The following is a 23,644-nucleotide window of genomic DNA, read 5'->3' on the forward strand; positions in this document are numbered from 1 at the left end:
TGAATTTGGTAACAATGAATTCAAAAAAGTTTGCAAATGCAAATTTTTAATAAATATGATAAAAATAGCCTTTGGGTTCGATAAAGACAATTAAGAAAATTGCATTCTAACTTCATATATTTAAACAAAAAACAAATACAAACATTTCCCAAATTTGACCCAAAAATTATGTCAAATTAGATGTCAAGGCTGAACACATACGTACATACATACATACAGATAAATAGATATATGGTTTTGCTTTTGTATTTTTAAAGTTTAACAAAAAAATGAATCTTAACATTCATTTTTTAAACTTAAACGAAATCCTGCATGGCCAATTCAACTTGTCATTGCTTGACATTTGACAAAACTCATGTTTGTTAGAAAAACATCACCATACATGGTGACTAAGTAGCATTGTCCAAAGAATACAGAAAAAGTCTAAAATTATTCATCTTGGGAAAAATACAGTTTAAAAATAAAAACATTTCTCAGAAAACGTACATGTCCAGAATATGATCCACATTGACCCCATAGCTTGGGGCCAAACAACAAATGACATTTACAGTAGACCCAGAAAAAGAAGAAAAGGAACAGCATTTTTTTCCTTCAATCACCATTCTTTGTTCCTAAAATGTACACAAAGAAGCACAACTAAGTGTAAGAAAAGGTTTCGCTGATCGCAAGAAATACAGAAACTCTAGAAATTAGATATCTCCCCTGATAGAGTTATCATGTGACAAGCAGTTTAAGTATGACATGAAACACTAATACATTCAAATCATTATAACGATTACTTTCTAGGGTAAAAAATAAATTCTTTACACTTGACATGCCATACAATGTCTGAATCAGTACAGATTTATTTCTCCTGCTTAGGTATAAGTGACAGTTGCATGGATTCAAGTGTACGGGGTAGCTGAGGTATGGCTAGTACCTGGAACAGATTCCCAAAAATTTTGCGCATTGGCATGGAGATATCTCCAACATTGTACATACAAAAATATAAGCAAAGAGAATAATAGCACTATCTCTATTATATAATGAGCCAAATCATAAGTTTATTCCGATGATATGTCACTTGGACATTGATCCTGTTACAGAAACTACACATTCATGATGCCATATTTCTTGATCTGTACATCACATAAACATATCCAAGAGTATTGACAACTGAGTAACCAAAACTTGAGACTCAAAACTCAGTAGTAGCAATCAGGAAGAAACAATGACACAGCTATGTATCAAGATCATCATATCGAAAGGTGAGGTTATCCCTGAGAAGCCATTAACTCAGGTGAATCATCTTCCAAAGCTGACTCTGAGAGGCCATCTCTATTAGACTTCTACAAATAAGTGTCTTCGTGATTCTCATCCCATGCTTTAGAAAGTCCCATCAAGCAAATATCTCTAGGTGACATCAGTAAAATGTTAGCTTTGAAAAAAACCAAGTTTTCAGCTCACTTTGACATCAAACAGAGTCTCTTGACATTATGAATACATATGTGCATCAATTCCTACGCAGCAGTAGAAAATTGTCCCCTGAGAAAGTGCATGTATGGCAACTTGATCTAACTATCTGTATCATATGCCATGAAAGTATCACTCATGCTCATCTCAGGTTTTGTATCAATGGATCATCATCAAACTCACATTGTCCATAAAAAGACAAAAAAATTGTATACCATTGTTGCATGATTACCTATACCCAGTAGTGGGTGCCACAAAAAAAGATCCCTCTGGTTCACATACACCCGAAATACGATGGAACATCTCCAAGGGTCACCGGGACATACACTACTTACCCAGTTATAAACCACAGACATAAACCCTCAAAAACAATCAAAAAACAAGTAGATTGAATAAAATTGAAAAGAAATCCAACCTAAACCCTCTACCAAATCAACATTCTTATAAAAGGGGCCCCCTATTTCCATCTTTTTTGCTGACATCAACAAACAAAATTGTTTTTCATTGGTTATATTTCACCTTTCTGGGTACTCAGTTTTCAATGTGCACTGTGGGCATGTAGAAACAGAACATCGCCAGCCTATTTAGCCTTGGAAAGTTGCATTTCCTCTGTGAAGCTGATTTTTGCATGTTAGAAGCCAATAGACCTTCACTCCCCAGGGCTGAGTTTGGTGAACAACTGGTTGTTTTTGCAAGTACAGGACAGTCCTTTACTTTGCAGACAAATTTTTTGCTCACTATTTTCTTGCAAAAAGGGTCCCAAGAAAACATTGTGGGCTTACTGCAAGTTTGTTGACAAAAATATTAAAAACATAAATCACTAAGTATCACTAATCACAGTTACGCTCCAAGGGCTTTTTGCAGAGAGTCTTGTCTCCTTAATGCCTGGTTTTACTGCTGGTGATCTTCAGATGCTGTAGATTTGCTAGTCCTTGTTTGCATTTACATCTCTGCTTGTAGTGTGGCTTTCCCTGATGATGTAGACAGGGCCCTCAAAATGGCACAAAATCTGGGCACCAGTCATATTGTTGCATCCACCTCAGAGGACAATGGATCCCAAGAAAACCTAAAAGTTTCATCCCAAGGTCTTCCGCAAGGTAGTAATCATTTTCCTTCAGTTCCGCTGTCTGATCCTCCAGCACAAATTTCCATAGAATATAAAAGTGCTTCTGCTGGATGCAGTAGTTATGCCCTAGTCAGCTGTTTTACTGGACATACCCCTATCTGAAAGCATGGATCTGGCAAGTATGGGAATCTTACAGTAGCACATTACAAATATCCAGAACAGGACCAAGCGATAAATTATGTATAGGTTCAAGAAGGCCTCAATCTCCTTGGCTATCTTGCCACACAGGCCGCAGCTGTATCATAATTCTTTGGTGATTTTCTCTCACTGGATTAAGAACTTCTCTGCAGATGTCTCGGCCAATTTGCATTGCCCAAGATGGGTAGATTTCCCTGGTGTTCCAGTCCAGTACTCAAGGGTTTCAAAAGTCCTTGCTCAGCCCATAGAGAAATTTATCTACCAAGAACAAGGCTGTTGGGAGGGGGGAATGGGAGCAGAAGCAGGAGCAGGAAGTGCAATTTTCAAAAAAGCTTCAAGGACCGGAGCATTCCTGAAGTGTTTTCTATATAATACGTATTTTAAAATATTATGATGCATATATACTCAAAAAAACATATAATGCAAATTAGCTGCAGAAAACATGAAAAAATAGATTTAACAACTGGATTAATGATGATCATTAAAGCATCAATCATTCAGTACAGATATAACATCGATCATCTAGCAGTTATATTTTATAACATTGCTATCAAAGATTCAAATGACCAATAATAACACCAACCTTCAAGTTTCAACATATAACATTTGTCATCAACAAACTGTAACAGATAACACCAAACACAAAATGAAGCAAAGAATCATATTGATTACCAAAGACTTGTAAGATGCAGTCAACAGTTCACAGGTAGGTACAAAGTTCAACATTCAAACTTAAACTTTGCAAAATAGGCCATATTAATGAAAAAGATAAATAAATCTAATATCTACTAAGCTTTCCTGATGCCATGAGGAACTTCAAGTCTCTTTTCCCATCATCTATGAAGAAGAGTAGGAACAGGTGGAAGTGGTTGTGGAACACCAGCAGCTACATGGCCCCACATAATGTTGAACATTGTGAAAGGAAAAGGTCCTGCATTTGGAAACGTGTTGGTGGATGGGGATGGCATCTCTGCTGCATGAATATGATCACCCAAAAGTTCAGCCTCCAAGTGCTCTAAAACTATGGCTCCATTGTGTGAACCAAACACCCTGATCAAAGTTTGTGAGGGAAACGATTGCTCCTGCTCCTTTACAATTAGCAACATTATCGGTGACAACATGAATGACATTGTATGGCCCAATCTCTTGAACGATTAATTAAGGGTCCTACAATATATATCGATCTTGTATTGATATGAATACTCATGGGCTTAAAGGAAGACCACACCATTAGAAGAGACACCATGAATATGACCTACCTTCAACATTTGTCCAACCATCAAATACAATGGATAACCCATATTCAGTCCAATCATTTGTAAATTGTTCCCAAAGCGGTATGGATTTTGGCTCTTTCCATCTCAAGTCCCATGTATCTAGCTTTGTCATGCCTGAGGCTCCTATATTCTTTAGGGGCACCACTGATGGCTTGTACCATTTCATGTCAGTAGGGTGAACAAAGAAAATTTAATGGTATGCCACATGCATAGAGAACCCTAAAATTGTTCTACACGACAAATGCACAAGCAAGAATCCACTCCACGAGAATGGGACGATGGGGATCAACCACCAAACGTTCTATGTGAGCCTTGTTACACCTCATACCATATGAGGTCCACATTGTGAATTTCATGACATTGATGGAGTTTGCAACTAGTATCTTTGAGAGTTTTTGGATGGAAGTATATGCCTTCATGAAGCCTATGCTCTTCTTGGCATTGGATGATTTGATGGAGATATTTGATGGAGGAGATTCACTTCTCTATGGGTGGATAGTCATCTTATAGTTTGGTCCTACTTTCATGCTTTTGTTTCATGGATCAGTCCCTTGTCATATGAATGCTTGCAACGTCATGTGTTATATTCTTCTTGGAGCATCCTAGTGATCATGCATGGTGATGTTACTAGGAGGGGGTGCTCTACAAGGTCCCCTTTTGTTGAATGTATGGTGGGGGCATACTTGATGTTTAATGGACATAACCCCTTTTTTTATGTCTCCTTTTGCCGTGGTGTTGATGTAGTGTGGTCATAAATGTTTTTGGTCAGGGTGTAACATTAGTTATCACTTAAGTCACTGGACATGTCCCTCCCCCCCTCATGTTACAAATCCTTCATGTCGGACATGACACGTGAGTGACACGTGTCTGACACGAGTTTGACTCGTGTCCTATCCGTAGGACACGAGTTTGACTCATGCCAAACATGAGCCCCACTGGTGTCCTGAAATTTGGATGTGTCCTGTGAAAAACATCCTGAAATCGATTTATTGTCTCATTCTCACGCAACTCAGTCACAATTTTGGAGCTCTCAATGGTTTTGGAGTGCAGCTAAGGGAAATTAAGCAATGTTAGAAGGGATGCCAAGTGTTGGGAAGTGGATTTGTCTAGGCCCTACAAAATTATAAATTTTATTAATGGTAATATTAAATTCTTAAAGGGATGAAAATGAAAGATAAAGGACTCAAAATTCAATAGACTTAACAATTTTCAAGATTTCATGATTGGGGGATCACAATGTTTCCATTGGATTTTGTCATGTATGAGGGTATGGAAATAGCATCTAATTAAGAGGACCAAGCCCTCTATGTAACTCGATGTTGGTGGCATTGATTGTTGAACTCCTATGTCATGACCCTAGTAAAATGCACCCATCACTCAAACAGAATCTCGATTTGATATGTTAAGCTTTTTCTATTTTATTTTAATGCTTAGAGGGTGATATTGATGATGAGGATCCCAATATAGGCAATTATTTTGATGATATGATACTAGTTATCTGTTGTAGCGTGATTTTTTTTGGACTATACGGGCCATTTATGGCCTCCTTGTTGATTCATTTTGGTTCTAAGATGGATTGCATTTGCACTCAATGTTATTTTAGTTATATGCATTAGTTGTGTGATTGAATTCATATCATCATCGTGTAAATGTTTTATATATTTCAACTCTGTGTTATTCACCAATTTATTATATTTTTTTAAATATATTATATTTTTTTATATATAATATATAACATGTCCTCCGTGTCATGTTTCGGGAGGTCGTCATGTCACGTGTCAAATCTCGTATTTTTGTGTCCTCCCTGTGTTGTGTCCACGTGTCAGGTGACTAAGGTTATCGACTAAGGGGGTGTGTATTGGATGATGTCAATACCCTGTTTCGATTCGTTGTAAATTGTACACAAGCTCTTTTGACAAAACAATTGTTGAGGGTGTAGATACATCTGTTGACATAGTCTCAGACATTGCTTCTTCTATTTCCCTTACTTTTTTCCTTTTGTATACTCTGAATGTTGTTCCCTCTGAATCTGAAGTTGAATGTGAAATATCTTCAATAACCCTCTTGAGTTCTTCTCTTTTTGTTGAGGAGTTAATAAAACATTTAAGTTTTATAGGTTGCTCTATCTCTTGTTCTCCTAATAATTCTTCTAGGGTACTTTTTTCCCATATTTCTCTATTGGCATATCTTTCAATGTCTTATTTTGGTGAATGAACATATGGAGTAGAGCCCTGTCTTCTGATGGATGAAATCTTTCAATGTCTTCTGATGGATGAAATTTTATTAATTGGATCATAAGGCCAACTCTGTCCATTTGTAAATTTCATTTGTTGCAACAAAACTTCAACTTCTTTATCAGTTGCCCTAGTGTTTACAACAAAAGGTCCTACCTCTGCCTTGAGCTTAAAATGAGCCTCTTTCTTTCTTGGTAGAAAATGCATTTGATCGATGTTTAAACTTTGTCTTATAAATTCAAGTGCAAAAATTCTCATTGAGAGAAAGATTGGTAAACGATATGGAGGGAGCTCACATCCATATAACCTTATTTCAATAAATCTTTGCTACAAATACCAATCTCCTAATTTTGTTTATTCGCTAAGTTGTAATATGCGCTTGATCTCTAGTAAAACCCTTGGGACTTCACTACTTTTCAAGAGATTGTAACACACTGAAACAAAACAAAACAAAACAAAAATGATCCACAAAGTTTGAAACTGAAAACTCCTCTGAGTGTTTTCTAACCAAATAAGTCCAATGAAAAACTGACCATAAACTCCCCTACATATCCTATTTTTGAAATTGTATTTGAAAGAACTTTCTTCACTGATGAAACAGGAATAAATACACCAAAATTGATTGACGTTTAAAGGGTCTCACAATTCCAAAGTACATAACTGTTCAAGAATGGTGTCTGAGAGATACTGATTGAAATTGAAGTACACAAAAGGCTTATTTCCTGGAGAGAGAGTTGATAGAAAACCTAGCACCACTTCATCCACATCTTCATCATTTCCATATCCTAATAAACATCACAACATTGATATGAATGCCTCAAAATATTTGGGAAGATCTTTGAAGGGTAAGGAGGGTTGTTCTGGGGCATGCTGGCTCCCTTCGGTAAAAAGGATTCAAATATGAAAGCTCTTTGTTGAAGGGTTAAATTTTGAAAGGTTTCCAACAATATTTCACTAGAAAATGGATAGAGTGAATTAGGAACAACAACTTGTAGGGCTTCTAAAATCAACTCAAAAGTGATATAAAACAAGGGATCTTCATTTTTGGCAATCACAACTCTCTTACTAGGCAAATATTTGTTTGAACACCACACAACAAATTCAGGAAAATGATGGCTTTGTGGAAATACAAATTGGGGAAGGAAAGATTCCCAAAGGTAAGAGTCGTCATTATGGTCTTGGAATCTTTGGAATGCCCAATTTCTTAGTTCATAGAGGTCGAATTCACGTTGTGTTTCTACAATTTTAGCATCTAGGTCGATTAAAGGCATTTCATCGATTTTAACCGAGGCTAAGGGAGATGGGGTTTTGGATTTGGTTTTACTTCACTGACCCTTTCTTAGACTCATGGTTGAAATAGGTATGAACATGAATAAGAGAGCAAAAGTGAAAATTACTCTGTGAATTGATGAGTTGGCAAATCTGAGCTTTAGTTGTTGTGATTATGTGCAAAAACCTTTGTTGCTCCTGATAGAACAGACGACTCAATGAACAAGCGAAATAGTACTTTTTGTATTACCGCAAGTCGCCCCTTTTGAAATCTTTGTAATAAATTGCAATTGGCGGCAAAATGCTTTGACATGACCCCAAACCGCAGTGATATTGCCGGGAGGGGCGCAATAAGTAGTTTTAACAAAGGGAAGTTCCACTTTTGATATGGATCTGCCACATTAGCCAAAGTTGTTTCATGAATACAACTAATAGTGGAAACCCCCCCCCCAAACCCACGCGATAAACATTGAAGATGCGGAGGGGTTCGCTTTCAATCCTCATCCATTGATATATGCATGTGCATCTACACCGTGCAAAGAAGCATGTATATTATGCAAGCACTTTATTTACAATGTAATCAAAAACTTTGCAAAAAACATTTATTTGTGTCTTTTTATTTAATATATAGTGCTTCAGTGGGCCATACAGCTTGAGTGGGCCTAATGGTTAAGAGCATGTGTTTCCTCTTAAGAGGTCGCAGTTCAAAACCAGAGGGGGGTAGAGTATGTATGCCTTCGTAGACTTAACAGTCAAATTGTTATGCGGAGCTGGGTCCCTTGTCCCACAAACAAGGGGGTCTCATACACCAAGTTGGTGTCTGGCTTGGCCGTGACCTTAAAATGGATAATAATAATAATGGAATATAGGCTATACATTATCAATACAAAGTGCGGAAAACTAAAATTTATTTAGAATTTTTTGTGACAAGAAAATGTTACAACATACCCTTTGATGTATTATTTCCTATGTTTGAGTTAAAGGGTTGGGGCATTACTACATATTTTTCCTTGGTGATCTAGTCATTTCCTAAGGTTTGATGATATATTGATGTAATAATCCTTTAGTGGTGGTATGCCCTAGGTTCAAGCCTAGGTAGAGATTATGTTTTATTTTTCAGCGAGTACCATGGTGTATATTTGTGGTATCGAATGTGCTCTAGCCATGAAAATTGGTGGAGAGGCTAAGGCACATAAAATCTCCAAGACTCAGAAATGGTTTGGGGAAATTCCACTCGATTGGAGAGATTTTAAAATAATTAATATTTTTAATGGGGTTCCTAAGTCTAAACTTAGGAAAATTAAAATATTAATGGGTATTAATATAAAACTAGGTGAGAATGTTCTAAATGACATGGATCAAGCCAAATCTAATCTTAGCCGTTGAATAGAGACTTAATCTCAGTCATTGAAGACTCAACGGGAAAAGTATAAGAGGAGGCTTGAGGGTCAGTTGGAGACACACCAAAATTGATTAGTCAATTCGATTTTCTGGAGTGGCGCTTACTGAGAAAATTCGAACAAGTGATCTATTGCAACGAGGGGTAGTGAGTACATAGCAGAGAGGTAGAGATAGTGCCTGAGGGTCAGCGCAGTGACCAAAGAGGTTGACGCAGAGGTAGCTAGAGCTACACAGAGGCAGCAGAAGCTATGCAGAGGCAGTTGGGGTCTGCGCAGAGGCTGAGGGGCCTGCGTGGGTGATGCAAAGGGCCAGAGAGCTGACGCAAAGAGTCAGGAAGCTGACGTAGAGGCTTCAGGAGCTACACTAAGGCTAGCAGGGCTGACGCAGGGCCAAGAGGAAGCGCCGGAAGGATTTTCATGGGGCAGACTAGAGCTGAGAGGCTGAATATCTGTCTCCAAGAAGAGGTATTACTGCCGTGTAACAATCTCTGTTGGGTGAGCCATTTTTGGCACCCTAGTTGTACTCAAGAATCTGCATAATAATAAAACCCTCAAAACTGTTGCACCAGTTTTCCCGCATTGGGTTTTTCTAGGGACGATTGTCCAAAAATAACGGTGTCCCTTGTGTGTTTGTCTCAGTATTTCAGTTGTTGATCTATATATGAGTTAAGGTTGCATTTGTGTTTATTTCAGTATTTATATTTATAAATAACTTGTTAATGGAATAAACAAGTAGGAGAAATAAACCAGATAATGCAGTAGGGATTTCTAACGTGTTAGACTTAGAAATTTCAACATGGTATCAGAGCATTGTAGATCATAGGAGGACTGAAGGCATCAGCGATATCAAAAATTTGCAACAGTAGCAGCTGTCCCGAGAGATAGAGTTGCTCCTAAGCAGAAGGCAGCAGAGAAGAAGTGACGCAGAGGGCCTGCGTCATCATTTCGAGCCAAAGAGAGGGCCAACGAAGAGGCAAAGAAACGCAGAAGAGGCTCACAAAGAGCCATGTCATCCTACTCAGCCAGGTAGGATTGACGCAGCTGGCCAGAGGAGCGATTCAGTGTTTGTCGCGATTGTGCAAAACTAGAAGGCTCAGTTTCTTCAGTTGTCGGGGCCTAGGGAGTTGTGAGCAGATTGTGGTTGGAACGCTGGTAGGGTGTTGTTTCTGTCGAAGCAGAACAGTACCTAACGAGACAGAACCAAGGTAGAGGGAGTCGCTACCTTGACGGATTTCTAGCCAAGAAATCCATATTCGAGTTGCAATTGCAAAGAGGATTGGAGAGGAGAAGTTCGACATTTGACAGGAAGATTCCCAGCCGGGAAATCGGGACTTAGAGGGAGATTTCCAAGAGGTAAGTCGAAACTCAGAGGGAGTCCAGAAGAAGAGCGGAAATGGCAGTGAACGGATTGAGGGATCAGGACAGTTTGGACGGGGCTTCCAACTTTGTCATCTGGAAGGCCAAGATCCTGGAAGTCTTGGATCGACATTGCATCAAGGGCTTCGCCTTGAGAACTGTGGCTATCCCAGTCGACCCAGATGATAATGAGAAGTATGAGGATGCAATGGCAAGGGCAAAGTGCATAATCCTTGACGGGGTCAAGGATCATGTCGTACCACATATTTTATCTCTTAGGTTTCTGCGATCTTCATAATTGTGTAGATCATATTCCGGATTCATCGCATTAGGTACTTGTTGATCCTGAAGATGAACCACCATTGATGGTTCGAAACGTCGATCAACAAGTACCTAATGCGATGTACCACATATTGTTGAAAAGAACACAGCAAAGGAGATGTGGGATACTTTGACGACCTTGTATCAGGGCACTTCCGTGCAGCGGAAGATGCTATTGGAGAATCAGTTGTGGTCGTATCAGATGCAGAAGGGGGAGTAGATAGATCTATTCCTCCTCAGATTGCAGGAGATTCGTGACCAACTTACTTCCATAGGGGCCACGCCGATCAGGAGTTCATGGTGAGGACCGCCCTGAATGCAGTCTCTGAGGAGTGGGAGACATTTGTCCAAGGAATTTTGGGCAAAGCTACTCTTCCAGGATGGGAAGAGATGTGGGCAGCTCTTCGCCAAGAAGAGATCAAACGGTTGACCAAGGCAGGGAGTAGTGGCAAGGGAAGTCGAATCAAGAAAGAGGAGGAGGAAGATGCGGCTCTAGCATCTACGAGACAGCAAGGGAAGAGGAAGAAAAAGGACATCTCCAAGGTGAAGTGCTTCCATTGTGGGGAGCTGAGACATTATGCATCCCAGTGTCCCAGGAAAAAAAACAAGGGAGAGGCCTTTGATTCTAAGGCAGCTCCATTTCAGGCGGAGAAAGAGGTCGACACTGATGATGATTGTGCCATGAGTGCTCGTGCACCTCCAGAGAAGAGGTGGGGAGACATTGAGTTGTAGTCAGGAGGACTACATACTAAGGGTAGGATCCTTGAGGTACCCAAACTCTTGGATCATATCCAGCTACGAGAGCCCTTAATGATAGTAGCAGGATGACAGATGTCGGGTAAAAGCAAGATGCGATGGAGCGACAAAGCAGTGCTAGAGTGTAGAGGTTTGTAGCAGCGCAGTGGTGGTTGTAGCAGTGCGAGAGGCACAGAGGTGTTTGTAGTAGCGCAAAGGCAGCAGAGGGAGCACAGGATAGCAGCAAAGGTAGCTTCAGCATCAGGAGGCTTCCGCACTGAAAAGGATGTCATAATTTGAGTAGATCAGTTACTTACTTCTCAAAAACTGAGTTGCAGTGCAGCAGTTAGCAGTGGTAATGTTATGGGCAGCATGGGCAGCGTGTTGAGAGGGAGCTATAATACAGATGTAGCAGTGGCAGTGGCAGTGTCATGGGCAACAGTACAAGAAGCAGCATTGCAGATGATGTGAGGCAACAGGCCAAACATCAGCACAGGTACCGGTGCGGAAGGATCAGTGTGATGTTCAGTGGTGGAGCATTACTAGAGCACATTCCTCGCTAAGAGGGAGTGTTGATTTGTGGTAGCATCGGATGTTCTCTAGCCATGAAAATTGGTGGAGAGGCTAAGGCACATAAGATCTCCATGACCCAAAAATGGTTAGGGGAAATTCCACCCGGTTTGAGAGATATTAAAATAATTAATATTTTTAATGGGGTTCCTAAGTCTAAACTTAGGAAAATTAAAATATTAATGGGTATTAATATAAAACTGGGTGAAAATGTTCTAATTGACATGGATCAAGCCAAATCTAATCTTAGTCGTTGACTAGAGACTTAATCTCAGTCATTGAAGACTCAACAAGAAAAGTATAAGAGAAGGCTTGAGGGTCAGTTGGAGACACACCAAAATTGATTAGTCAGTTCGATTTTCTGGAGCAGAGTGTGTTGAGAAAATTAGAACAAGTGATCTATTGCAGCGAGGGGTAGTGAGTACATAGCAGAGAGGCAAGGATGGTGCTTGAGGATCAATGCAGTGACCGAAGAGGCTGACGCAGATGCAGCTAGAGCTACGCAGAGGCAGCTAGAGCTACGCAGAGGCAGCTAGAGCTACGCAGAGGCAGTTGGGGTTTGCGCAGAGGCTGAGGGGCCTGCGTGGGTGACGCAGAGGGCCAGAGCATTGACGCAGAGAGTCAGGAAGCTGACGCAGAGGCTTCAAGAGCTACGCTGAGGCTAGCAGGACTGACGCAAGGCCAAGAGGAAGCACTGGAAGGATTTTTATGGGGCAGATGAGAGCTGAGAGTCTGAATATCTGTCTCCGAGAAGAGGTATTACTGCCATGTAACAATCTCAGTTGGGTGAGCCATTTTTGGCACCCTAGTTGTTCTCAAGAATCTGCATAATAATAAAACCCTCGGAACTATTGCATCAGTTTTCCCGCATTGGGTTTTTCTGGGGACGATTGTCCAAAAATAACGGTGTCCCTTGTGTTTGTCTCAGTATTTTTCAGTTGTTGATCTGTATATGAGTTAAGGTTGCATTTGTGTTTATTTCAGTATTTATATTTATAAATAACTTGTTAATGGAATAAACAAGTAGGAGAAATAAACCAGATAATGCAGTAGGGATTTCTAACGTGTCAGACTTAGAAATTTCAACACATGGTGGGGCTTTGCTAGGATAACTTTATTTTGAATGGTACGACAAGTTGATCAAGCACACCTTTTCATTAGCACACATGTTGAGGCAAACCACCATATTATATTATTAGTTTGCTTGATTGGAACAACCATCCCCTTGGTCTTGGAGTTGGTTGAGATACACATGGATTTATGCATGATGGAGACAATTTTTGGAGGGTTGTTATACATTGAAAGTTGTGCTATGAGGGAGTTATGAGGGCACCCTTGTCCTAGTGGTTATGTTTGACACATGGAAAACCTTGTATCTTCTTTGTTTGAGTGTCCCCTTCTTGTTCACATGTGTCAAGAGGTTAGCACACTTCTCTAGGGCACACCCATGTGGAGTTGGTTGAACATTCATTACTTTATTGTTGTTGACTCCTTCCTTGCACAAGTTTTGAGTTGTAACCACCTTGGAGCTTATTTATTTATTTATTGAGGAGGTGATTGTACAATGGAGAAAGAGCCCACACATTCTTTGAATATTTTCTTCCAATGTTGACATTGATTTCCAATTTAGGCCATTCAACCAAGATGTCAAGAGGGAGATTGACACTAGAGTCATAGAGGGGATTGGAGATTCCTTCTTTTCTCCTAAATGAAAGTCTTCTCATGGAATGTCCAAGTTCCCTTAAATCCCCACCATAATTGGAATGTCAAACACGTGTTAGATGTTGGAGGAATTCAACATGATATGCTTTGCAAGTGGTTAATATTTTTTATTTTTCTATTAGGACATCATTGAATTTTATTTGGCCAGGGTCAACAGCCTATGCCTTGACCCATAAGGAAAGACAAGATGGTGTAGTCATGTTCTTAGCACCTTTGCTTGTCAATTGTGTTACTCAATAAGGCATTGGCCCAACCTAGAGGTCACTCTAGGTTTTGCACCACTTAGATGGTCACACATTAGGGATTGTTAATATCTATGCTTCAAAAAATGCCATTGTGTAGGTAACATTTGGATTTTGCATGGTTGAGGAGCCAATTGGTTAATGTGTGGATACTTTAACATGGTGAAAACCCAAGAACACAAATAAGGTATGGTCCCTCATTGTTGGAACACTAAAGAGAGGGATGCCTTGTTCAACTTGCATTCCAACCTACATTTGAATGACCCAAATGCATGTAGAATAAAGATCCATTAGATGTGGCACACCATATCCAATTTTAGACAAGGAAGAAATATAGTCATTATATTTCTTGCTTGAGCCAACATTCTCAACAAGACTTCATTGCATTCAACAACCAAGGGTCTGAATCCATTCAAGCAAATGGTCAAGGGTGGAGGCTCAAGACCACTCTCTATGACTACAAACTATTTCCTTTTATATTCTTCAAGGGGGTGGGGGCCGAGTGGGGGGGTTTGAACGTCTCTCACGCTAGTAGAGTTTAGGCTTCTGTGATCCATATCAAGTTTACAAAAAAAAAATCGGCGAAGATCACATGAGACATCATTTGTCGACGCGTTTCGAACCAACCAGTGTGGTTCATCGTCAGGACAAGTTGAAGAAACAGATCCAGCTTAGTGTGCTTTCGAATGTCTCTCACGCTGATAATCTATATTACTTGTAGTATGTACAACATACAAAGGGCTTGGAACCTACTTCCTCGGCTCCATTCCAAATCCATTCAAGCAATGGTCGAGAGTCAAGACTCATGACCACTCTCTATGATGACAACCTATTTTCCTTCATATTGTTTGGGGGAGCAAGGGTGACCTAGGGGAAGTGGGGTTTGGGATATCTCTCACTTTGATCATCAATGTTATTTGTAGTATGTACAACATACAAAAGGTTTGGAATCTACTTCCTCGATCCATCAAGATAGAGGATGAATCCAATGGCATTGTTGCCAAGGAAACCTCATTTCTAATAGGATTTGGGAGGTAAATTGCTGCTATCAAAAACCAACACAAGGGGGTAGACATGAATGCGCTAAAAGACATTCGAAAGCATTGACACCCTAATTCTTTTAATGAGAACCTATAAGGTTGGGCAGCCAGGTTACATCACAATTTGAAGGTAGTTGAAACCAAGAAAGCCAAAGGACATAAAATTAGACCTTAGTGCCATTGGATTGGAACAAGGATAAGTTCACAAAATCCTTTTTGGGGGGCACTAGATATTAAAGAAGATTTTAAGTGCATTGCGGCAAATGACGCACTTGAGCTTGCTCAAGTCTTTCTTCCCTTGCTAAGAGTTTTCCCCTTCACTATTACTCTTGAAACCCTTCCCTTTTCCCTTCTTGGCCATACTGACCAAGGACAGCTTCTCCTCTCCATCTCCCTGCCTACTGGCTTTAGACTCCTCTCAAGTCTATTCCTACATGTAGTCATCCTAAGGCCTCTCCCAACTAGAAAGTTTCTCCCGAGTGTAGATTCCCTTGACAAATGGTTCCCATGACTTGGGAAAACCATTCAATGCCACATTTACGAGCTCTACATCCTCCACTTTCTCCCTAATGGCTGCAAGTTGATCCCATGTCTGGGTGATCCTCATGAAGTAACCAGTAATGTTATCAGACCTTAACATCTAGATGGGTATAAGCTTGTTTCTCAAGATCATCTTGTTCATGTTGTCAATCTAGAATAGGTCCATTATAGCTTTGAACATCTCCCTAGTTTTCTTCTTCTTTTCCAAGTGAGGGATAAAGTGATCCTTCACAGCACCCATAGTGACCCATGAAGTTCTAATGTCCTTATTCTCATGTGCTGCCAACTGTGTTAGATCTGTTAGTTGTTGAATCTCCTTATCAACAATCTCCTAAAGGTCATTCTATTTCAACAGCAAGGCAACCCTTGTCTTCCAGGGCAAGAAGTTTGATGTTCCATCTAACCTATCTTCAAATCTCAAACTAGTTGTTGCCATCTCTAGATCTGATTAAAAAAATCTGCCTTATGCTAAGTCCTTATAGCACCCACAAGAATAAAAATGTTGTTGGTTTAGTGTCTTGGTCCTTTAAAATACACAATTAATTTTTTGCCAAACTCTCGACTAGTAGAATCTCCCTCTCTACCTCTAAAGAGTGACCTCCGCCAATCACTGATAGCAAATCTGCAAACTATTGTATAACAAAAAACGTGCCCTGCTATCACCACTGCAGCAAAATTTTTACTTTCCTTACTAGATTTACGACTTTCTGTTGACTGTTTTGGCACTGTGCCATACAGTTCTTACGTTGTACATACCACTACACACATTATATAGTCCAAAAAATTTCCAGTGACTCAATGTACAGCCGACTCCTTTTCCTATACGGCCATGTGGCTTCTTAACTTTTGGTGGCTCATCCATACAGCCCTCGTGTCGACCCTTTTTCTTTTTTCTACAGTGGCTTGATCTGAGTCTTCTTATGGTAGCTCGATTCCTTGAAGTGAGAACCCTACAGAGGTTGTCTACTTTTTCTTTAGGGGCCCTAACACACTTATCAAGCATTCCAATTTTTTTATATTTTTGTAAACTCTATCATATTTTCATGTCAGCCACCAATTGGCTATACACCCTACTTTTTTCTTGTTCTTTTCTCTTCTCTACCATTGTCTTCCCACACATGATATTTTATCCCCTGCACCATCAACCAATCTATACCTTGCCACATGTACAGATCTGCCTCCTATTAACTTTTCACATACCAGATCTGATTTATTTTACTTCAACAAATTATTAAAACCCCAGAAGATATTTATCTCAAATATTTCTAAATTTGTCAAAAAATAAATACACTAGTATATTAACTTTAAAATGCAGCGGAAATAAAATGAAGAGATCAATCACACCACAACAACAAATCTACAACAAACACAATCTTCCTTCATTAAATTTCTTGGAAAAATTCAGGATTAGACCCAAGAGAATACAAAGAAAAATACAGTTGTTGGGCAACTGGAAACTTGGCCCCACTAGGAAAGTCAGCCTCAGAGAATCCGGCCTCTGTAAATCGAATCAAATGAAGCAAATCAGCTCTGGAGAATTAACTTGTCTCACCAACAAATCAGCCTCCCTTTCTCCTTGTCTTGTATGGCCCCTCCACACTAGAGAAATCAGCATCTCTGGATAATTCGGCCCCTCCACAACACGGCCCTCTTCTCCAACAACTCGGCCTCCTTGAATTTCTCCTGAAATTCCCTATTGCACTTTTCCTCACTTCTCTTCAATCTAGTTGAGCCTCTTGCTCTAAAGAAAGTCATTTCCTCTAAAATTCTTTGAGACCATGTTAATATTCTCAACCTGATTAATTACTTCCTAACAGGTACAAATCTATTAAATAAAAGCACAGCTGAGATTTTAACAAGTAAAATATAGATAACAATAGAAGCAAATTAAAACACCAATGTCATACACATGCACATAGGGTTTCTGCCTTTCAAAATTTGTTGTTTCATTAACAATAATCTACAGCATACAAGGGCTCCCTTCTTGCAATAACGGCCCTCTGAGAAAAACACAAACCCAACAATATACCTAGAAATTATCCAACAGATCAAACCATTTACCTGTCCTTCGATATGTTGGTTGATCTGGATCTTTCCTTTGCTTTCTCTTGTGCTCTTCCTCGAACCCTGCAGACTTGGATAAAAGTCTTCCTTCACCCAATCACTAAGATCTCACTATCTCTCTGCGACCTGTGCTCAAAAGATGTATCTTCTCCTTAGCCTAGTGTTCCTTTTATAAATTTGATTTATTCACTGAATTCACAACCCTAATCTCCAAAGTGATAGATGATTGAAATTAGATATCAACTTCACTTGAGATCAACAGTTGGGATTCATCTGGTTCATATGCAAATAACTTTTGCATTTCATTATATTAACTCATTTTATCTTATAAAAGCCAATTACTTTAATAATTAAAGTAATTGCTAAGGTTAAGGGTGAATTAGGGAACTTTTGCACGTCAAGACACTTAGACATGTACAGAAGTACCTACTTGAGACACAAACATCGATAGAATATACACACACAGATGATTTATTTGCCAACTAAATTCTGATTCCTTCAATTAAAGCTTTGAAGGTAACCTCCACAAACTACTAAACCAGCAGCTATACGGTTAGATTAATCACCCACAAAACAAATCTATACAGCTGGCTGAAGAGCCTTACAAGCAGAACAGAAAACAAGGAAAACAGTAGTTTTACTACCTCCTTGAGATCTGGCTCCTCTCCTGCTCACTAGATCTGCTCAACTATAATTTACCTCTTTTATCTGGTCTTATTTATGCTTTACTGGATAACCCTAATATCGTCTTGAGATGTATAGCTTAGATTAAATCTAAGTCCTTAATGTATTAAATACACCTTATTGGACTCCTTACGTTAAGTCAACTCCAAAACATAAGAAATTTCACTTTTTCCTAAGCAAATTACAAAATAGAATTAATTACTCGCTTTTCCTTAGTGGTTACTTTTAAAATGTCTCGAACCACTTCATGCACATTCAAATTTCATACTAAAAACATGTGCAAGAAGCTACTATCCAAGCATGACAGATTTTTTCTGTGAGACCAATGAGTCTAAATCACTAAAAATTTTAAGTTCTTTATCACAGTATTTCTACTACTTAGAAAATTCAAGGAGCAGAGTACAAACGTAAAGTTTATTTTTAGGTTCTTTATTGGTTAGCAGCAGTTTGTTATTCTCTCAGATTTTTTAATAGAGTTTACTTAGATTATTTTTTAACTTTCAATGAAAACTGTCTTAGACAAATTCAATTGTCTCATTTTTCACACTTGGAAGGTGAAAAGTCAAATGTAATTAATAAACAAAAATTTGTGGGGAATAGTTAAAGGTATTGAAGAAGAACCTACTCAGCTTAACAACTTGATTGAATAGCAAAGCAGAGATGACAAAGACAAGTCTATTATTGGTCTTGCTCTTTCAAATTCAGAATTACATCAATATTGTCATGGAAAAGTCATCTAGAGAAATCTGGGATAAGTTGTTTGGTGCAAAAGTTGTAAATGCAAAATTCTGATTGAAATTACAACTCTTTAGATTTAAAATGTCTATTGAAAATATTATGACCAACCTAGATCCATCTTAACTCCAGTTCTACCAGGAGCCGAGAGGGATCAAATCTCGAGGTGCAAATCTCTTTTAGAGTGAAAAGAGATTTGATCCCTCTCGGCGCTTAGTAGATCCGGAGTTAAGATGGATCTAGGCTGGTATATACAAGTTTCATAAAAGTAGAATTTCTCTCTTAAAGGATTAACTTATCTACTTATTTCCAAAAAACATAGATTCTTAACAAATTAAAAATAATTTGAAATCTTTCTATAAAATTAAAATATATTTTTTAATTAATAATAATTATAACAAAACCAATATCCCATTTTATTATTAAGACAACCTCCTCACCCTCATTTCAACAATTAAAATGAATCTCCAAAACACAAACAACTACTTTTATTTATATTTTAAAAGTAATTTAGTACAACTTTAATTTCTCTTTTTTTTAAGAATGTGGTAAAACCTATCATAACTCATTTGTTAATGGGTGAAAATAATTATAATTTGTTATTACTATTGATAATGTAAATTAACTCATCACTATTATTCCAAGAAAACCACATCAGTTAAAATAATTTATTAGTAATTTATAAAAATATATTTTCACTCTTAAATTTTCAAAGAACATGGACTCTTAACAAATTAAAAATAATTTGAAATCTTTCTATAAAATTAAAATATATTTTTTAATTAATAATAATTATAACAAACTAATATCCCCTTTCATTGTTAAAACGACCTCCTTAACCCTCTCATTTCATCAACTAAAATAAATCTCAAAATGATTGTCAAACTTTTAATTTTCTCAACCTAAATGAATATTGAACTTATAAACTAAAAAAGGCCAAAAATAAAATTTTTAAAAATAAAAAAGAAAGAGAAGAAGTTAATATCAATCTTTATGAATCAACCACATCGACAAGAAACATAGTGAAATATCAGCCAAATGTAAATAATAATGGGAATACAAAGAACAGAAAAATCTTAGAAGTGTTGCACACGATCCTCCACAGAAAATTATTGACGTCCTGCTGCATTTAAACCATGGGGTCTTCGCTAATATTGAGTTCCAAAGGCTCTGACTAGTAGATCTTCAGCAATCTGAAATGTCTTTTATGCGCCCTATTAAATAAAACCTCTGCAACCAAGTAATTTAAATGGTAAATTCAACCAAATTTTCATCAAAAATGCCCAAACTAATGAACTTCACAAAATTAAGTGTAAATCAAGTGAACAGATGAAGATACCTGGAGTTTTCACCTTTTATTGTTTTGATTCTGATTATTCTTCAGCTTCAATGTTTAACCATGGAACATGAACGGGAATGACCATTATAACTATGACTTTGATTCTCATTATTGTTTAGATTCAATGTTTAACCATGGAACATCAGCAGGAAATGGCTATTATAATGTGCAGGGATACAACAAATAGATACCACTCAAAGCCCCAATCAAATCCTTCTATTTGGAGAAACAGAAAATTCATGCTTTTAAATAGCCTATTTTAGAGAAGAATACCATGGGAAAAACCATGGGTTAAGAATACTATGTAAAAACCATGGGTGAAATGATTTTAAATAGCCTATGTTAGAGAAGAATACCATGGGAAAAACCATGGGTTTAGAATACCATGGTAAAAACCATGGTTGAAATACATTATACAATGACTCAAAAAGTTCTTTTTATTTTATTTTAACGTATCGTTATTTTTATTTTTATTATTTTATTTGTATTGTTTATAGGACAAGACAACATCGCTTCAACACTGGGCTAGAGAGGGCCTCTCGGCACAATAAAAAATGAGTAATTTTATTTTATTCTTAAATATTATATTATATTTTAATATTTTAAAATATTATGTTCAAAATATAGAATCCAAAAACTGTCAACGATAAATAAATTATTTTACTTTAATTATTAATTTATTTTACTTTATTTTTATTTTTATTTTTATGTAATTTGACTGAGCCAAAATGTTAAACAAGATAGGACAGGTGTTAAATCTTTGTTAGGGCTAGATTGTTCTTTGTTGTTGATAATTGTATTTTAAACTTTTCATCATTTTCATATCACATTCACCCCATAACATCTTAACATTATTAGCAATTACGTAGAAACAACAATAACATCAATAGTGCAACGGAACAAAAGGAACCTGTTGTAGCGGCTACAACCACCCTCCAAAATTTTGCCTTAGCTTCATTTTGGAGCCTCCCTACCTACCATCTTCGGCAGCGTGTCTTGCACTATTAAGCACATCAGCTTCAGCCGTTTCATAGAGTCTTGTCAACCTGTGCATGCAAACTTGTTCCACCCCCTTCACATGCCGCTTTCTGGACTTAGTGTCAATCGCTGGTTGAGCAGCTCCTCTGGGAATTGCGCAATTCTAGAGGGGAACCAGCGTTCCCTCCAGAAATTGCGCAAACCCAGCTGGACACCCAACTGGGCTCCAGAATTGCGCAATTCTTCCTAATAGTCTTCCTCTCAAAAATTGCACAATTCATCCCGGACAGCTTCTCAGCCCAGAAACTGCGCATTTCTGGGCAGTAGTCACCTGTTGCTCCCAGAAATTGCGCAAATCCAACCAGGCAACTTGCTAGGCTCAGAAATTGCGCAATGCAGTCAGACAAGCTTCCTTGAGAAAATTGCGAGGTCTGACCCAAGACAGCTGCTTAGCCCAGAAATTGCGCAATCCTGGGAGACAGTCACCTATTCCTCCCAGAAATTGTGCAATCCCTCTAGGACAGCCATCTCTACTCAGCCCAGAAACTGCGCAGATTTTCATCCCAGGCTCGCAGACCAATGCATGTGCCTTCAGGTTGACCAGTTCCCTCCGGGACCAAGCAAAACTGATTTGCATGCATGGACTGCTTCTCCCAAGGCAGCATGCAAAGGCATCCCTTGATTCAGGGATCTATTTTTAGCAGTTGGAGGTTACATGCAAGGATCATTTCAGAAACCTCCCGCCAAGTGTCGCTTTTCCTAGATTTGTGGCATGCATGTCACAACCTCGATTTTATCAAAACTCATCAACCAGACACTGCAGAGCTCATTCCTCACATCGACCTTGCAGCTCTGACATCCCACATTGCATCTAGGAGTCGTCGGCACATTCAGCTCAATTGTTTCTGTCACTTTGTGTTAGTGTTGTCTGCTTGATTTCAGTGAACGTTTGTTGTCGTTTTAATGTATGTTATCTTGTAGAAGCATCGTTTCAATTTCCGTTGGCATCTCACTGTTGTCACATGCATGACTTTGTCTTGTATGAACAGTTTCCTTCGCGGCCACTCGCTTCACACACATGCATGCTTTCCCGTTTTCTGAATTCTGCACTTGTTGTTTGCATGTATGATCATTCACTCTTGTTTGCACTCATCTCACCATGCATTCAAATTTCTCATGTTTTCAGTCGTCCGTCGGCCGGACTGAGCTGCCTTAGGCAAGGACCGTGCCTTGCCCGACTAGCACTACGCATTTCCGGAAGCGCAGGCTCTGCCTTCCCTCCAGAAATTGTGCAAGCCTGGCCCAGCACTAACCTCCAGGCTTGCATTGCGCAATTCTTGGAAGCAGTGTCCTCAGTAGGCCAGGCTGGATTGTGCATTGCGCAGTTCTAGCAATCAGTCAACCTCCCGACAGCCCGGACTGTGCCTTGCGCGGTTTTGGTAGTCAATCTCCCGACCTCCCAGGGGAAATCGCACAACCTTCACATTCAATCACACAGATATGTTGCAAGTCAATCCTCAAGTTTTTTTTGGTTTTCGACTGACAGATTGCTTGCCATGAGTGTTGCTATGTCTCCAGGCATCATAGGTGTTCGTCTGTCTCTCAGCAGCACAAGTACAACGGCTTCCAAGAGAGCAGAGTCAAAGACACTGTTAAGAGTGCAACTAGGGATGCAGTCGATCAAGTGTCTATGAACTTGCCTATCCACGAAGACATCAAGTTGTTCATGGACAAGGATATCAAGATCAATGGAAACGACATCACAGCAAGCAGCACCATCAGCAGCAGCAGAAGGCAGCACACCTGCGCGCGATGAATGCAAGAGGAAGGTTGTTGACAGCATAGAGGCAGAGCAAAGCTGCAAGTTCAAAGCAGATCCACTCATGACAAAAGCAGCTTTGGAGATTGAGACTATGAGGTGACGGCGCGACATGAAGATCGCGCAAGCGCAGAGAACAGAACAGAGAAGGAGTTGCATGTGCTGAAGCAGCAACTCAAGGAAGAACAGGAGCTGCATAGACGAGAGAATGAGTTGCAGCAGGAACAGGTACAGCAGGGGGTGCAACATGCACAGACGATGAAACTGCGCCCGTACAAGTTATGGATCCATCCCAGCAGCTAGCATGGAGCAGACAAGGTAAGCAGTGTTGTTGATCGCATGTAAGGGAATTCAACAGCATGCATGTCATTGTGCGCACGCATGCGATCCCACCCATTTGGCACACTCACCGAGGCGAAGACAAGAAGCAAGTCCAATTAGAGCTGAACATGTATTTTGACAAGTTGATGCGCACGGCCACCAGCACATGCTTGTAGATTAGCGCAGACCCTATGCATCAACATGTTGCCGGTCCAATCGCACCCTGGACGACCATGCGCATGCTATCAGACGAGTTGGACAGAGGAGCCATATCAGTGTACC

The 23,644-nt window shown here is 39.2% G+C and overlaps 1 protein-coding gene across 2 annotated transcripts in view; it reads right to left on the reverse strand.

Moving 5' to 3' along the window:
- Window positions 1-458: 458 nt before the first annotated feature.
- Window positions 459-23,644, reverse strand: part of LOC149263923 (polarity axis stabilization protein) — an 89,098-nt gene continuing 65,912 nt past the window's right edge. For both annotated transcript variants that reach the window (XM_089426859.1, XM_089426863.1), the window contains exon 4: window positions 459-611. In XM_089426859.1, coding sequence (XP_089282985.1) covers window positions 474-611 — 138 coding nt within the window. In that variant the 3' untranslated portion in view covers window positions 459-473. The remainder of the gene's footprint in view (window positions 612-23,644) is intronic.

The sequence above is a fragment of the Pinus tabuliformis genome, chromosome 6, assembly GCF_031772625.1.
Source record: "Pinus tabuliformis cultivar Carrire ecotype Pingquan chromosome 6, CPIR1, whole genome shotgun sequence".
NCBI lineage: Eukaryota > Viridiplantae > Streptophyta > Pinopsida > Pinales > Pinaceae > Pinus > Pinus tabuliformis.